This window comes from Hippocampus zosterae, chromosome 15 (assembly GCF_025434085.1).
Source record: "Hippocampus zosterae strain Florida chromosome 15, ASM2543408v3, whole genome shotgun sequence".
Lineage (NCBI taxonomy): Eukaryota > Metazoa > Chordata > Actinopteri > Syngnathiformes > Syngnathidae > Hippocampus > Hippocampus zosterae.
Window position 1 is genome coordinate 10,915,275 of NC_067465.1, and position 15,084 is coordinate 10,930,358.

At 41.2% G+C, this 15,084-nt stretch overlaps 1 protein-coding gene and 2 long non-coding RNA genes across 3 annotated transcripts; 1 reads left to right on the forward strand and 2 right to left on the reverse strand.

The window, feature by feature from the left end:
* Positions 1 to 26: 26 nt before the first annotated feature.
* ubxn7 (UBX domain protein 7) lies at positions 27 to 9,484 on the forward strand. The gene is made up of 11 exons (XM_052088081.1): positions 27 to 144; positions 1,918 to 2,071; positions 2,178 to 2,242; positions 2,330 to 2,395; positions 2,940 to 3,052; positions 3,473 to 3,619; positions 3,784 to 3,874; positions 4,936 to 5,066; positions 5,878 to 6,370; positions 7,070 to 7,149; positions 8,550 to 9,484. Exons 1-11 carry the CDS (start codon positions 39 to 41, stop codon positions 8,709 to 8,711), a joined length of 1,608 nt encoding a protein of 535 aa, XP_051944041.1. The 5' UTR covers positions 27 to 38; the 3' UTR covers positions 8,712 to 9,484.
* On the reverse strand, positions 1,620 to 2,992 carry LOC127616481 (uncharacterized). Its single transcript, XR_007967120.1, has 2 exons — positions 2,850 to 2,992; positions 1,620 to 2,412 (listed from the first exon to the last, which is right to left on the reverse strand). It is a non-coding gene; the product is annotated as an uncharacterized LOC127616481 (long non-coding RNA).
* Positions 5,131 to 14,068, reverse strand: LOC127616482 (uncharacterized). Its single transcript, XR_007967121.1, has 2 exons — positions 13,851 to 14,068; positions 5,131 to 6,379 (listed from the first exon to the last, which is right to left on the reverse strand). It is a non-coding gene; the product is annotated as an uncharacterized LOC127616482 (long non-coding RNA).
* Positions 14,069 to 15,084: the final 1,016 nt, after the last annotated feature.

Here is a 15,084-nt window from a genome sequence, read left to right on the forward strand (position 1 = left end):
CACTCGTGCCAGGCCGAGGGGGGAAAGTGTCGCTGCGCATGCGCGTCATTTATGTTGTTGTTTGTGGCGGTAAGATGGCGGCGCTCGGAGACACCTCGGCCCCGGGGTTGAACGGGTTAATACAACAATTCACAGCAATAACAGGTAAAAACCACAATAGGTTTCCAGCCTAATTCGAGGGATAACGTGTGGGAACGTGCAGGAACGGCTCCCCGTGTCGGGACCGACCAGGAAATGCGTGCGCACTTGTAAGCAGGGACGTTCAATGTGGCTGGTGCCCCTCCGCTGTCAGTGGGGGGAAAAAAGCACAGCCCGTGTTAACTGGCCAACTCCACGAAAAGACTCTCCACTCGTGAATGGGTCCGAAACGTAAAGCTCTACAACATCAACTTAACATCTCCTCTGTAGTGGTTAGTGGCGATCACTACAAGTTACATATTGTGAGCCCGTAGCTGTTTTTTATACCACTTTTAGACACTGCCTGTCGTGCGTAATTGCAGAATGGAGGTTTGCCTTCCTTCATCATCACCGCCTTTTGCTACTACTTGTCATCTCTTTAAAAAACGTGACTGTCGTTAAAACACCATGCGTCTTGGTGTAGTTTTTAACCTGCACATTAGAGATCTGCACGCCCCACAAACCGTTGCTCGTGTGCAGGCGATCAAAAAGTAGAGAGAATGTAAAGTTTATTAGTTTGTTTGATAGGCTACCGCTCCACCATGTTGGAAGACTGGAAGGCGCATGCGCAGTAAGGGACGGAAGCCCGAAAGCACTCCTGTGCAGGAAATGCTAAAACTTACACAAAATAGAAACAAACTACGCAGCGAGAACAGTAAATTATTTTTTTGTTCCGTGTAAATGCTTGGTAACTTACTACGTACTACTGCCATACTAGGAAAACAAGTTAGGGATCACGTTATAACTTGATGAGTTTCACATTTAAACCTGATACATGTCAAGTTTCACCGTAAAAAGTGATGTTATCAAATCAAAACGGTTATACACTCAATTTTCACGGTCGCATTCGGCTAAACGTTGCAGTTACTTCCAGTTTAAGTTGCTGGCCTGTGTGGGCATGGGCGCTGGGGGACTTGAGGGAGGGACTGGCACCCCCCACCACACCACCTTCATGATCAGTGCACTTTGTGTGTCCCCCACCCACTCTCACAACGTAAATCAGTGCGCTTATTTTAAGTTAAAATGCACACCACTACCCACAAGCGTGAACAGAAATCGAACTTGACTTACGATGGACACCCAATTACAGGATGAAATAATGATGACATAATCGAGGGCCAGTGCTGTGGCCCTGTAAGTACAAATTTGAAATATGGTTAGAGAAACAGTCCTTTGATACCAGCATTACTTAATATCTGAGAGACCTGAGTTACTATTTTTTAAATGATTTTACTTTTTTATTTTTTGTGAGAGATGTAACGAAAATGTATTGTGAGGAAAGCTAAGTTGGCTGTTGTTACGACAGCTTACGGAACCTTTATGACTCTTCTTTTATGTACAGCTATATTTATGTCTGTCTGTGTGTATGTATGTATGTATTATTCTGCTACCTGCTGGCCAAGGCACAACACCAGAATGAGCTGCACAAATAAGCATAAACCCGTGATGCACAGTTTAATACTTCTCATTCTATAGTTAAATTATCCAGTGGTGATGTTGTGTAAGAGCTGGTTGTCTGGCTCAAGGCTTGGCTCACGCCATTCGACAGATCCGGCCCTGAAGCAAGCTGATTCCACCATGGCAAAAACAAAGAAAAAGCTCTCAAAACATCTATAATTCACAGTCTTTTGGTTATTTGAACAAAGAAGCAATAGACGTGTTATTAAGACACCTGCAATGCAGATTTAAATGTTGTCATTGTTTTAAAAAATTGTTATGTCCCTTTTAATACTCCACTAGGGGCTACAGAGAGTGTAGGGAAGCATATGTTGGAAGCATGCAACAACAACTTGGAAATGGCAGTGACCATGTTTCTGGATGGAGGCGTGGTGGCTGAGGAACCCAGCACGAGTTCCAGTTCGGCAGCGTCCAGCAGCAGAGTTCCGCCTTCAGAGTCAGTGCTCAACCTCTGTCTATTTATTTCTTCCTCTGAGTGACGCTCTCTGTGATCAGATACTCAGTGTTTTTTTTGGGGGGGGGGTGTTTTTGTGTGGTCACAGCGAAGTACGAGCGCCAATTCCCCAGAAGCAGGACATACTTGTGGAGCCGGAACCACTTTTTGGAGGTACTTAATTTTTTATTTTTAATCACGTCTTTCTTGCAAGCACTCTTTGGAGCCCTGTAAATTTTGTTGTGTCTTGTAAACCTTCAGTGCCAAAGCGAAGGAGACCGGCCCGATCCATATTCGATGGCTTTAGAGACTTCCAAACAGAAACGAGTGAGTCATCTTGGGGACTGAAAGGATTCATAGAATAACTTCAATAATTCGATCAAGAATAGAAAACGCCACCGGTGCACTTTCAATCATTTTATTGAGTGGTAAGAAAATAAACACATAATAAGCACATTAAGACACAAGTTGCCACAAGTGACACCCAGGCAACATCCACACTGGCTAGTGCTTAGCCAGTTAAAAGCCAACCTAAGCTCAAAACAGCCAACACTACACACTCATTTGCTGGCTCCCATGTCACTCACAAGCCCAGGCCCCCACCTTTATTTAGCCATGCACACTCAAAGCAACAAATATTATTTTGTGGAAATTCGGAATGGAACTGAATTTAAAAAAAACCTAAAATACTCGTACAATACGTTGTCACATGCACATTTTGCTTTCAATAATAACAACAATTTTATCTGGTAGAATAGTGAGTTTCATAATGGTTTCTTACATTGGAATCTGTGTATACCCTTGTCACATTCGATCCTTTCATTCTCCATCGATGGTGTATTTCCCTCACTTGCTGTCCGTCTCCTTCCAGTCCGCCAGGAACAGGAGCTGCGGAACGGTGGCACAGTGGACAAGAAACTGAGCACCCTGGCAGACCTTTTCCGTCCTCCCATTGAGCTGATGCACAAAGGCAGCTTTGAGACGGTGAGGAGTCGCTTACAAACCCGACATCTACGCCCCACATGCCTCCATTCTGTTTGCTGACCTTCAGTCAGAGGTAAACAGGTGTGCTGCAAATGCAACGGTGGGAGACTTAAAGGCCGCTTGAGGTTGTCCAACTCACAATTTGGACAACTTCCCATGAAATTTTGGTCATGGCTTCATGGGACTTTTTCATGTGTCCTGTTTTGTCCAGCCAATTTAGTGTTACTTGGTGAAACTGGTATCAGGGGCTACTTTTTTTCTGGATGTGCTATCCATCCATCCATTCTCGACCAAAATAAAGCATTTTCTTTGAAAATATTGAGAAAAAAAAATCCACAAATAGATGAAACTGTGGGTGCCAATCCGCAAGTCCAGTTGTAAAAATATGGGTTTCTCTTATGTCTTTACGGCCTCGAATAGGCAAAGGACTGCGGCCAGTTGGAGAACAAGTGGTTGATGATCAACATTCAGAACGTCCAAGATTTTGCTTGCCAGTGCCTGAACAGAGACGTGTGGAGTAATGACACCGTGAAGACCATCATTCGAGAACACTTTATATTCTGGCAGGTACGCGGCTTTACTCGCATCGGGCCCTGCTGCGAGCTCAGCGACGCTAAGAGAAATGCAATTGTGAGGCTGTCAAAACAACAAAAGTTTGTCATCACAGTTGGCTACTTCCAGTCAAGTTCCTAAAGTGGAGTGGAAAAACAGTGTTTGTCTCAATGCTGCAGGTATATCACGACAGTGAAGAGGGACAAAGATACATGCAGTTCTATAAACTCAACAAGTTTCCATATATTTCCATCTTGGATCCTCGCACTGGTAAGTGTTCTTGTGAGCAGCAGTGGCTTGTAAGGCTGGACGCTTAATCGATTACAATGTTCATTTGTTGAGGATTGTTTAACATGCATGCTTTGACCAAGGAAATGTTGTTTTTCTAAATAGGAAGCACTTATTTTCACATTACCTACAAAGGAAAAATATTTCCTTTATTTCTGCATAAGTTGATGCAAGGTATAAACTAGTAAGATGATAGAAAATGGTGGCAATCGTCACTTTCTGCTTTTAGGACGGCAAATAATAAGCTTGAGTTGGTGGGCAAAAGCTTTCACTTACACACACAGCTGCCACTAGACAGGAGACTGAACCACAAACTGAGGAAGTGATGGTCACCATCCATAGTCATCACACATGACAAATTTACGGTGCAAAATCAATGTTTAACAGTTCATCGAAATTAATAAATAATGAGGTGGGTAAACGCATACGAATATGGAATCGAATTAACTGACAACAACAAATGCGTAATAATTAATTCATTTCATTTCAAAGTGTAAAAATACATTTGTAAAAAAAACCGAATAAATAATAAAGAAAAAAATAGTGCCAAAATGTATGAATAGGTTGTAGCCGTTTATTTAAAAAATATTAATAAAGATCTTCACGCAGTTTCGCAGTCTGGATCGAGGCTGTGGAAATGAGTTGAGTATGATAAATCACCACTAAATGGCAAGAGTGGCGTTGATCAATCTTGGTTGCACAAAGTGTGAGTAAGTGTGGGGTGTGGTATGGCGGTCCTACATCGCCACATCGTTGACACCATGGGTAAATAACAGCAATTACCTCGACAACAGAGCTTTTTCAAATCAAAGAAAGATGTTGAAGTCCTATCGTCATCCTAGGCACACACACAAACACGTACGCACACGCAGGCACACAAAGTTCAACATTCCTAAACATAATTTTTTCATAACTCTTCTTTATATTTTGTTGAAAGTTGATTCCAGCCCTGCCGTCTTTTATAGTGAGCGTATTGAATGAAACACCTGCCAGGATTCAGTGTTGTTTTAAACCACACTGCACTGTTCTGTATACCACCCCAGGTCAAAAAATGGTGGAGTGGAACCAGCTGGACGTGGCGTCCTTTCTGGAGCAGGCCAGCGGCTTCCTGGCAGAGCACGGGCAGCTGGACGGGCCATCCTGCGCCGCACCACCCGCTAAACGGGCTCGCTCTGTGGGTCACTCATTTCTCACCTATGTGTCGGCCTTTCATAATCGGGACACTCACAATGTGTTCCTTTGTTTGTTTTTTTTAGCTTTGTGGTGCGAGATATACACGTTTTGGGTTTGGTTCCTCGGTTCAGGTTGACTGAGAACATTTTGAGTGGATGAAGGGCTCGTAATGAACTAGTTTTTTCAGCATCATGAGGATCAAGCTCATTTTCCGCTGTACTTATTGGTTTTCATTTGATTAATATTCATGGCCTCCAAGTGTTTTTCAAACCAACATTTTCTGCAACTAAGACTTGCCTCCTGCTTTAGCCATGCTTTATAAACGCAACTCTAAATTGAAAACGTGATCCGGGTTCTACTCATCAGTTGAACATTAACAGATTTCTTCAATAAATACGATTGGCTCAACACATTCTTGCTTTTTAAATACTACTTGTTATTTGGATTTTTATTGACCTAAATTGATTCATCATCATTGATCTTTTTACCAGATTGGGTACCATTTTTTTTTTTTGCGTGTCAGCTAAAATAAGGAATGGTTTGAATAAGACTAAAACTCCTAAAATGCAAAATGTCATTGCTACGACGCAAAAAGACTTAATGTCGGACCTTCGATTATCCTAATTATTGGATTTACTACTGCCATCGTGGTAGATGACGGTGTGTTCCAAATTGCATACGAACTCTCCCTGAAATAATTTTGCAAGTGTTAAGTTTGGTCAAAATCGCACAGTTTGGCCACCCCCCGCCCGGCTTGCTATTGTTCTTCCCCGATTTGTTTTCAACAGCTGCGCGCCTGTTTTCTGTTCTAGGAGAGTCTGATCGATGCCAGTGAAGACAGCCAGCTGGAGGCCGCCATCCGGGCCTCCCTACAGGAAACTCACTACGAGTCCTCCAATATCCCCGACGCCCCCGACTCACCCAGGTCAGAGGACGACTCAGACGCCGAGCCCTTCTCCGACAGCGAGGGACCCATCTCGGTCGACGGTTCCGACGGCGAAATGGCGGAACCTCAGAAAGAGAAAAGCTCCAACAGCAAACATCCCCCCACAGTCCCCACGGCCTCGTCTGCCCAGCATCGTCTTCATCTCGATAGTACGTCTTCCTGTCACCGGAAATCTCCATTTAAAGAAAACAACCATAGTCACAAAAAGGAAGAGAGCAAAAAGAACCACCTGGAACCCTCGCTCGCCGGGCCTCATCAGACCCACACGGACGCTGACCCCCGGGGGAACTTGTGTGCGGTGGTAGCTGTCAACGCGGGGCCGTCCAAGACCTTTGAAGACAACTGTCCTGAAGACAATGGTACAGGACCTTGAAACATAAAAATAGGCCTCAACCGATTCAAATTAATCGTCCAATTTTTGCCTTTTTTTCTCATTTAACACAATACAACACAAGATAAAGAAAAAGACATTCTTACACGACCAACAGAGAAATTTGGTTCAGCCAATTATCGGCATCAGCTGGAAAAAAAATCCATATTGATTGAGCCCAAATAACTATCTTGATGAGTCACTCATGCTCATTTGGTCTCAAATTCTTACATTTCCAAATTGAGGTCCATACATACCGATAATCGGGCCCAATGTAGGAGGAGCATGTGTGGTGTGTCGTGAATTAAAGCACACCAGACATTATGAGAATAGTACACACATGCCGATTTATGAATAGATTTATTTATTGTCAAAAATCAAACACGATGTTATAAATCGGTTCATTTCCCCCATGCGCAGAACAATAAATTGACTTCTTCCACCTTGTGGCAAGTAATCTAAACAGCATTATTCTCTAGGGATGTTCCGAACATTTCGATTCTTTAAATATTAAATACGTAACAATGATGCAATTGTTCTTTTTTTTTCCATAGTCAATGAAAGGTACCAGTAATTTATTAAAAACACGTATTCCTCAAGCAAACATCAGAGGGGAATGTGTGTGACTTGTTAAAATTTAACAAACATTTAAGAGTGCTCTTATTTTCTTTTCTTTTTGTAAACACAGGTCCCAAGGCCAGATTGATGCTTCGTTACCCAGATGGACAAAGAGAGCAAATATCTCTGTCTTCTCAAGCAAAGCTTATGGTAAGTATCGTCGCTCTCAATGAACGAACATGAAAACGATAACTCATGAATTCAAACAGGGTGATATGATGAATCTTAGGAAAGCCTTTGGGAAAGTACAGTTACTGTTTTGTGTTATCACTTAGCGAGGTATACATTTAAAGAGGATACATAGAAAGTGCATCTGCAGAGTATTCACGGAGTTTCACTTTTTCCACATTTGGTGATGTGACAGCATTCTTCTAAAATTCAACAAAATTTCCCCTCAAAATTGTACACATGTTACCACACTTGCAGTTTATTTAAGATTATTTAGTAGTCAAGGAGAGTGCGATAACTGATATGTGGAGCTGTCACAGTTTTGAATAATATGAACGGCAACGCTTAAGTTAGATTAAATACTTTTAAGCTTTTTATTGAAAAAGCTTTTGCAGATTTTCAAGATGTTAAAGTTTGAGTTATTTTCTTTTCATCCGAGACAACAGACATTTTGGTTTTTCGCATTCAAACAAAAACTGCAGGGAGCTCCCAAGCAAGTCAGCATGTCTTAGAAAGTTCCATGAAAATGAAAACAAATAAAATGGCTTCCTACGGTTTTGTTCTGCCAATTAAATTTTCCGAAATTTCAGTATGATAGAAAGGTTAATGACTTATAATACATAAATACAGTTGACTTGACTTGACTTAACTGTGTTTTAAGTTCAAACAAAAACAAAAAGTGCAGGGATTTCCGAGGCTCAGCATCATCACTTAGAAAGAAACGAAAACTTGAGATGAATTAATCCTTCCCTGAGCTTTACCCGATTTTAAAATAATCTCTTATGGGCCTGCAAATAAAAAAAAAAAAAAGCCTGATATGCGTTAAAATGCCAAATATCAGCGCAGATCTCACTGATCAACAGCAAATTTTAATCAGGAATCGCTTTATGTCTCACTAAATGTATGTTCGATTTCATAGATGTGTTTATGTTATCATAGCATATTTTATTTTTTTTTAGCTATTTTCATTTTTTGGTTTGTAAGTCTGACCTGTAAAAGCTTGTGCAATAATGGGTTTTACCATGCGTTGTAGCTGACGTTTCAAAATAAGCACAAAAAGAAAAAGGCAAAAGTATACTGGCATCGCTTCAAAAAATTTACATTTGTGACATTGCGCATATTTTCCTCTGCTCTGTGTAAACAGCCGCCGTTACTAACACAAAGGTGTTTGGATCTGTGAAAGGTAAGGAAGGTGAACGTTGGTTAGGAGTATATAGCAAGGTTGCAATATAGTGGGGGCACATTGTAGGCTGTAACGAAATAAAACGTGGAAACGACAAAGCGCTCTCAAATGGCACCGGTCTAACCTGAGCATTCTGTTTCTTCAATCTATCGTATTTATGCTCATCCTCATCGTGTTGTGTCTACTGTGTGACTTGAAGGCGTTGGTGAGACACGTCCAGTCCAAAGGTTACCCCAACGAATGCTTCGAACTTGTTACCAACTTCCCGCGGCGGAAGCTCACCCACTTGGACTATGACATCACGCTGCAGGAGGCGGGGCTTTGTCCACAGGAAACTGTGTTTGTGCAGGAGAGGAACTAGCCCGTCGAGGACTCGAACAACTGTCGTGGACCGTAAGAGGGACTGGGGCCGGGGTTAGAGGAGGCTCGTGGTGGTTTAGGGGCCTCTCCTTTTCCTTCTCGTGGTCCCCCAAATTCACAGCTCCTTTGGCCAGTATCGGATGCCAACAAGTCTTTCACTTCTTAACAGGTTTCAGGTCTTTTTTTTTTCCTCCCCCTGAATTGCAAGCCCGTTGGAATAGAATGACCATCATAAAGCTCATATTCCAATCAAATCTTCACATATCAGGCTGCAGCATTGACTCTCAGAGAAGACTTCCGAGCTTGGTCTCAAGTACTTCCTGTTATTTCCCGTACCAGGAAACATGAAAAGGGAGGCTCACTCTTCTCCATTCATTCATTCATTCATTCATTCATTCATTCATTCATTCATTCATTCATTCGGACTCAACTGTGCTGTCTCGATGCTTCAAAAATGTGTGACATTTCTAAAGAAGAGTGCATCCCTCATCTTTTTACTGGTGTTTCTATCGCTCAATTAGAGACGAATGGATGCTACGTTCCTTTTTTTTGTGCGTGTGAAAAGCCAACTTTTGATATGGAATGACTGAAGGCCGGTGCGTATCTTGTTAGTCGGTTGGACCTTTGCTGTCCAGAGATGGCAAAGCCAGAGAGACACACACCAAGGTTATGCTGTTAGACATCGGTTTCTCTTTTGTTTCTTTTTTTTTTCATTCTTTTTATATGCTGCCAAGAAAATATGCCCGTGATAAAATGTAACTGCAAAAAACCAAAGGAGCGTTTGTTTGGTGTCTTGTTAACTCACTCGGGACAACATTTCCACACTTTTTTTTTTAAAATTCATGCAAAATGTAAGTTTGAACACGGGAAACAGGGTTACCAAAGAAGTATTTGTTAACAAATCTAATAAATACGTAAAAATAAGCAAATGGCCTTGAAAGATGAAGGTATGAATTAAAGTATCGGTAAAGATTTGAAAAGTGTCAGTGCTCGGTCGAAATCAAGATTTTTTTTCAAATCCTCTATTTAGATTTTACAGAAAACCGCTAGGATCTTTTGGAATAATGCTCAAGTTGTTTTCTCTAAAGGGCCTTCGAATTTCAATTTCGAATCCATTTTTTAATATCGAACACATCGCACAATGTTGCGTGTGTGTCTGCTGAATGTGCTGAAACCATACCCCCCTCATCTGTGAACTTGCAATCAGTTACCAGTACTCAGACCTGTCCTGAAAAATGGATCCTACTCATCTCGTATCTTTCTTACGTCAATAAGATTCCAAAATGTTTGAGATGCAAAATATATACGCGAAAGCCCTCCAATGGTTAGATTTCACCGGGTTGCTGCAGGGCTACTTCACGGCGCAACAATGAGGCGCTCAAAAATGCACACTTCACCTAAAAATCCTTGTACACATGCTCGCTGTCATCGTTTCTGTCTCGTTTAATGCCCCCTCCACACTCTTCGTCTTTCTCTGCGTGATGTACCTACACTCACAGCCAACAACGTGGCGCTCTAAAGTGGCGGCGACAGTGGAGTATCCGGAGTAAAGATGCATTATCGATGTGTAGACCAAAATGTGACACATAGCCCTGTTTTAGCAACACCCTATAAATCCCGTGAACTTTAATGGTGACGAACGGTTGAACTCTGAAGCTCCAATATTGTGTATTACATAATTCTCAGTCTTGCCTGATTTTCAAACTTGTATAATCTATTTGCATGAACAATTCTTCCCATTGAGACTCTGAAGCAGTAAAGTATCTTAAATCAAGAAATGAGATCAAGTACATTGCAACATTTCGAAGTTGAATACTGCAGTTTTCAAAGTTTTGATTCCAAAGAAGGAATTCCAAATGTGATCACGGCGATGAATCGCCATTTTTCTTTTAAATAGAAATAATTGAATCCCTTTCTGAATGTTTGAGTTTGCTCACTTCCAAAGAAATCAACAGTCTCCAATCTTTACGTTTGCTTGTCAATTACTATGCAATAGGCAGAAATTGATATCGGTCATGATGCTCCAGCACAATATTCAAGCATTAAAATGTGTTGCTCCATTGTGGGCAGGAGTATTTGAAATCGCAATACACAGGCAACAGCCAATCTTTTCGCCATAATTCAGGCTGAGATGGAGGGGATCAAATACTTTGAATTTTCAACTCATACATACCTGTACATATATTTTTTTTCGTAATCATATAAGACATTTTTCAACTGAGCTTCAGTCATAACTGGGATTTTTAAGAGGGAGCAGATACTATAACTTGTACTCTGGCATCCCTCAGCTCTGTTTGTTTTGTTTTAAAAGTGCCATGTATAAATAAAATTGGGTTGCGCTGAGAATCACATCAACAAACACCACAGAAATTGTAGACTTGGAAAGGGTGCCTGCAAACTTACCGATTCGGCATAATTGTTTTCCCACATTGTATCATGGGCTCACAATTTTGGCTTTATACGACGTGTTCAAAGAGCTGTTTTAGATCAATAATTCCCCATTTCCGTGTCTTCCAACTGCATACCGGTTGTCGTCATTTTTAGACATCACTGCTAAAGAGATTTTTTTTTTTTTTAAGAAAGAGACTTGCATCTGTACAAATAGAAAATGACTTGACCACTCACTGTGCGGAAATGACCGTTCATGAGTTTTTTTGTTTTGTGAAGTGAACAAAAGGTGCCACAGGCCAAATGAGACCACCAACCAGCACCTTTTATAACACTACCTCAAAACATCTGGTTAAACGTATTTGGAACTTAAAATCAATGAATTAGGCTGAGACTTTTCATCACATCACAGTTATTGGTTCATTTAGGTTTGTTTAACATGTTGAAACCACTGGGACAGGATTTCAAAACCTTGCACCCCCCTGTTCAATACCACATTTTGTAAGCTTTCTCCTGACTGATGCCAAAATTGTGACGACCGAAATATTTGGAAAACTGCTTGAACCACTGAACTTTATTTCAGGTTAATCAGAGGCACTTTAAACCAGGGGTGTCAGACTCATTTTTATCGTGGGCCACATTGTAATTACGGTTTGCAGGGCTGTTATGAATTTGGGAAACCATATACATGTTAAATCACCTACATGCACAGCGCACAACAAATTGATGAATAGCTAGTTTTAAAATCAGAAGTCAAGAAAAATGACTGTCATTGTGGATTACATATGACAATTTGGAATGTTGGTTCAGACATCAGCAAGCATTATGGAATTTGACATGCTTGATTTGCTTTTGCGGGCCACATAAAATGATGGCCTTGAGTTTGACACCTGTGCTTTAAACTGAGGCAGATGTGTATTGACTTTTATTTCACGTGAGTTTGAATTGTATTGGTTAATTGTGAATGCAGCCACATCACTGGTTAAGAAGGTGTGCACACTTATCCAACCACATTGTCTAATTTGATTATTTCTACTGAAGCGTCCGTTATGGAGAATTACTTTAGCTTTCCATATACAAACAAAAAATGTCCGTGCCAACACAAATGTCCCACTTAAAAAAAAAGAAAAAAGTTTAACTGTGCTGAATTGGAGCAACACAAAGCAAACGACTGGATCAATAAAGCGGGACCCTCCGACCCCGTTCAATGGGTGTCCCGTTGCATAAGCGAGTGTTGACCCCACTTTGGGCCCAACTTTTGACTGCTTCTCCAAATGATCTCAATGGAAGTTTATGTTTAGCAGGGGTTCATCGCCACTTTTTGCACGTCGCGTGGTTGTGCAAGGGCAGACATTTTAGTTTTATCACATCACTATTCTGGTGATGGACAAAAACTGGAGCCATGGGATTGGCAAGAAACAGCGGAAATGTTTGATAGGTGCTCCCACTCCCCCCATACAATGATGCAGTCATGGGCACAATCGTAAATTCTTTGGTTTATCGTACGTCTCTGAGAGATTTTCCTAAACAATTATCTTGTGTAGGGTGTTTTAAGAAAGATTTATAGCCCCGATGTGCTGAGAAAACATTAGAGGCTGACAAGTGTAAATATTGAACCTGTCAATAATTCCAGTCTAAGATCCAACACTGAGTCGGGATGAGCGACGGATAATCTGACTGTGACATAAAACGATCGCTAATCATGTAAGGGTACACACATAATGATCATCGGGAGAATTTAAGGCCTCTTTCATGGAGGACTCTGATCTGGCTACGCACATACAGAAAATCGGGCCAAATTTAAACATTTTCTCACTCTCAGGTCAAAGTCAACTCCTGCCTGATCGCATTGCTGGAAAAGATCATCCCGAGTAATTATCCTGTGTTAAGATACAATTGCACATAGCAACGCACAGCATGCCATTGACAAACCCATTTCATAGAGCAATGTTCTACAAGAATTTAAGGACGGAACGTACCGGTAGATGCATGCCACACCACGACACCCTGGAATTCAAAAAATGTTCAATTCAAGAGAGCGGTAGTAGTGACGTCAAAAGGTTCGTCCAATAGGAGAGGGGCTGGCGAAGCGATTTCAAAGTGACCAAAAGACAAAAATATTATCTGACCATTGTGAATTGTGACACACAGAGATTCGGTTTACATTTCGCATTTTTGTCTGATGTGCTTAGCGAGTGGCAATGTAAAATGTCCGTCGGTGGCTTCACTTCTCCCGACGGGGAGTCAGCGACATGGTTCGTCCATTCACAGATACGTCCGTGCTCAGATGTGAAAGATACATTCAGACCATCGGAAAGTACAAAAGACTAGGCTAGGCTAATTTAGCTTATGTGGTAACTACATCGGGGTTGAAAACTCTAACAAGATATCCCAAGTAACTATATACTGTGTAAAAGTAGAATACTGTATAGATTTGATACTAGACTACCCAGTCAACAAAGACATTTGGCCCACATTCGGCATGAAGCTGGCACATGTGGCCTTGCATCGGCCATACACAATGCTAAAATTAAGCTATAGATAACATAACTATTGGCGCATTCAGCAAATATGTTGATTTTCTTCCACACGGTGTGTGCGGTCACTCACATTTTAAAACCGAGCGACAGCGATTAAAGTCGATATGTGTGTATCTGACTTCAGGAGAGATAAGGTCTGGCTGGGGATTTTTGAGTAGCATAATCAAGTGTTGATTTTGTAAGAAACCATCCAAATGAAGCCCATGACTCACCTTCAACCTTTACACTCCCTCCCAGTCCTGAGTAGCATTCCTGTTGAACAGAACAACATGTTTCCTCTGCAGCTGTTGTTCACCAGTTTAGATGTCACACACATTGTTTCATGCATTTGCTGACGTAATTGGAATTGGAAAAAAATGCTGAATCTCAGGACTTAGCCTTAACGTTTGCAAATGTCAGTTCAAAATGATGTGCCAGCAGATTGGGTAGAAACAAACTCACACTACACACACACACACATCAAACCTTGAGATAATTGCTCAGGATTATCGTTTTTGAGACATCTGATAATCGGGCCTTTGCTGACTTTGAGTGGAAGGGAGGAAATTTATTAAATTATAGGAATGTGTGTACCCAGCTGAACGTATGATTGTCCTCCCAACCGAATGGGGGGAGGGGAATCATTCCAAACACAAACCTCACTATGGGATAATTTCGAATCATCTTTTCAAGACATGCAATAATCACCTTTTTGCTAATGTTGATTGGAATTCGGGAAGAAGGCTGAATTACTCTTAAACCCACCTCACACCACATGATAATATTTTGATGAACGGAACTAGCCTGACTTATATCGGATCTTACATTTAGCCCGATTATCCTCGTGTGTGTATTTTTCATAAAAATTGAAATTATCATGCCGAAATGTTTCTCAACACAGACCGTGCCAAAGTAGCATCTGATAACAGGAACCTTCTTCAAAAGGTGAGTGGTTTTACTGTATTTGAGTTTAAGTTGGAACTGTACAATTTGAGGTAATCTAAACTAGAAAAGCAGGAACTCCTGTCCATAAAAATAGTCTCAACATCCCGACCTCACCTCTTTGTTCTGTACAAAAGTCCCAGAACATCACAAACATGCCAAAATAAGGTCAGCACCATTATAAGTACTATTTTGTCATGGTTAAACATTTGATTGGAATTGCAGGGCAAACATTCCAGTGTTGAAACACTTAATGGGAGGTCAAAGAAACCCCAAATGTGTTACGAAACCTATGTCAGGTGATTTCCATTATTTGTTCATGAAGAACAAAGTGGGAAGTGTTACTGGTTACAGTTATCAAAGTGACCATGTGAACCTTTTGCCTATTTTCTTGAGTGATGTTGACACGGTAAACATGGTCATATGTAACACGGCCTTTCATGAGTCGACTGCGTTAATAATACAAAGTTCGGTTTGGTATCAGCATACCTGTTACCATTTTCTCCATAAACAACGCAACTTTTA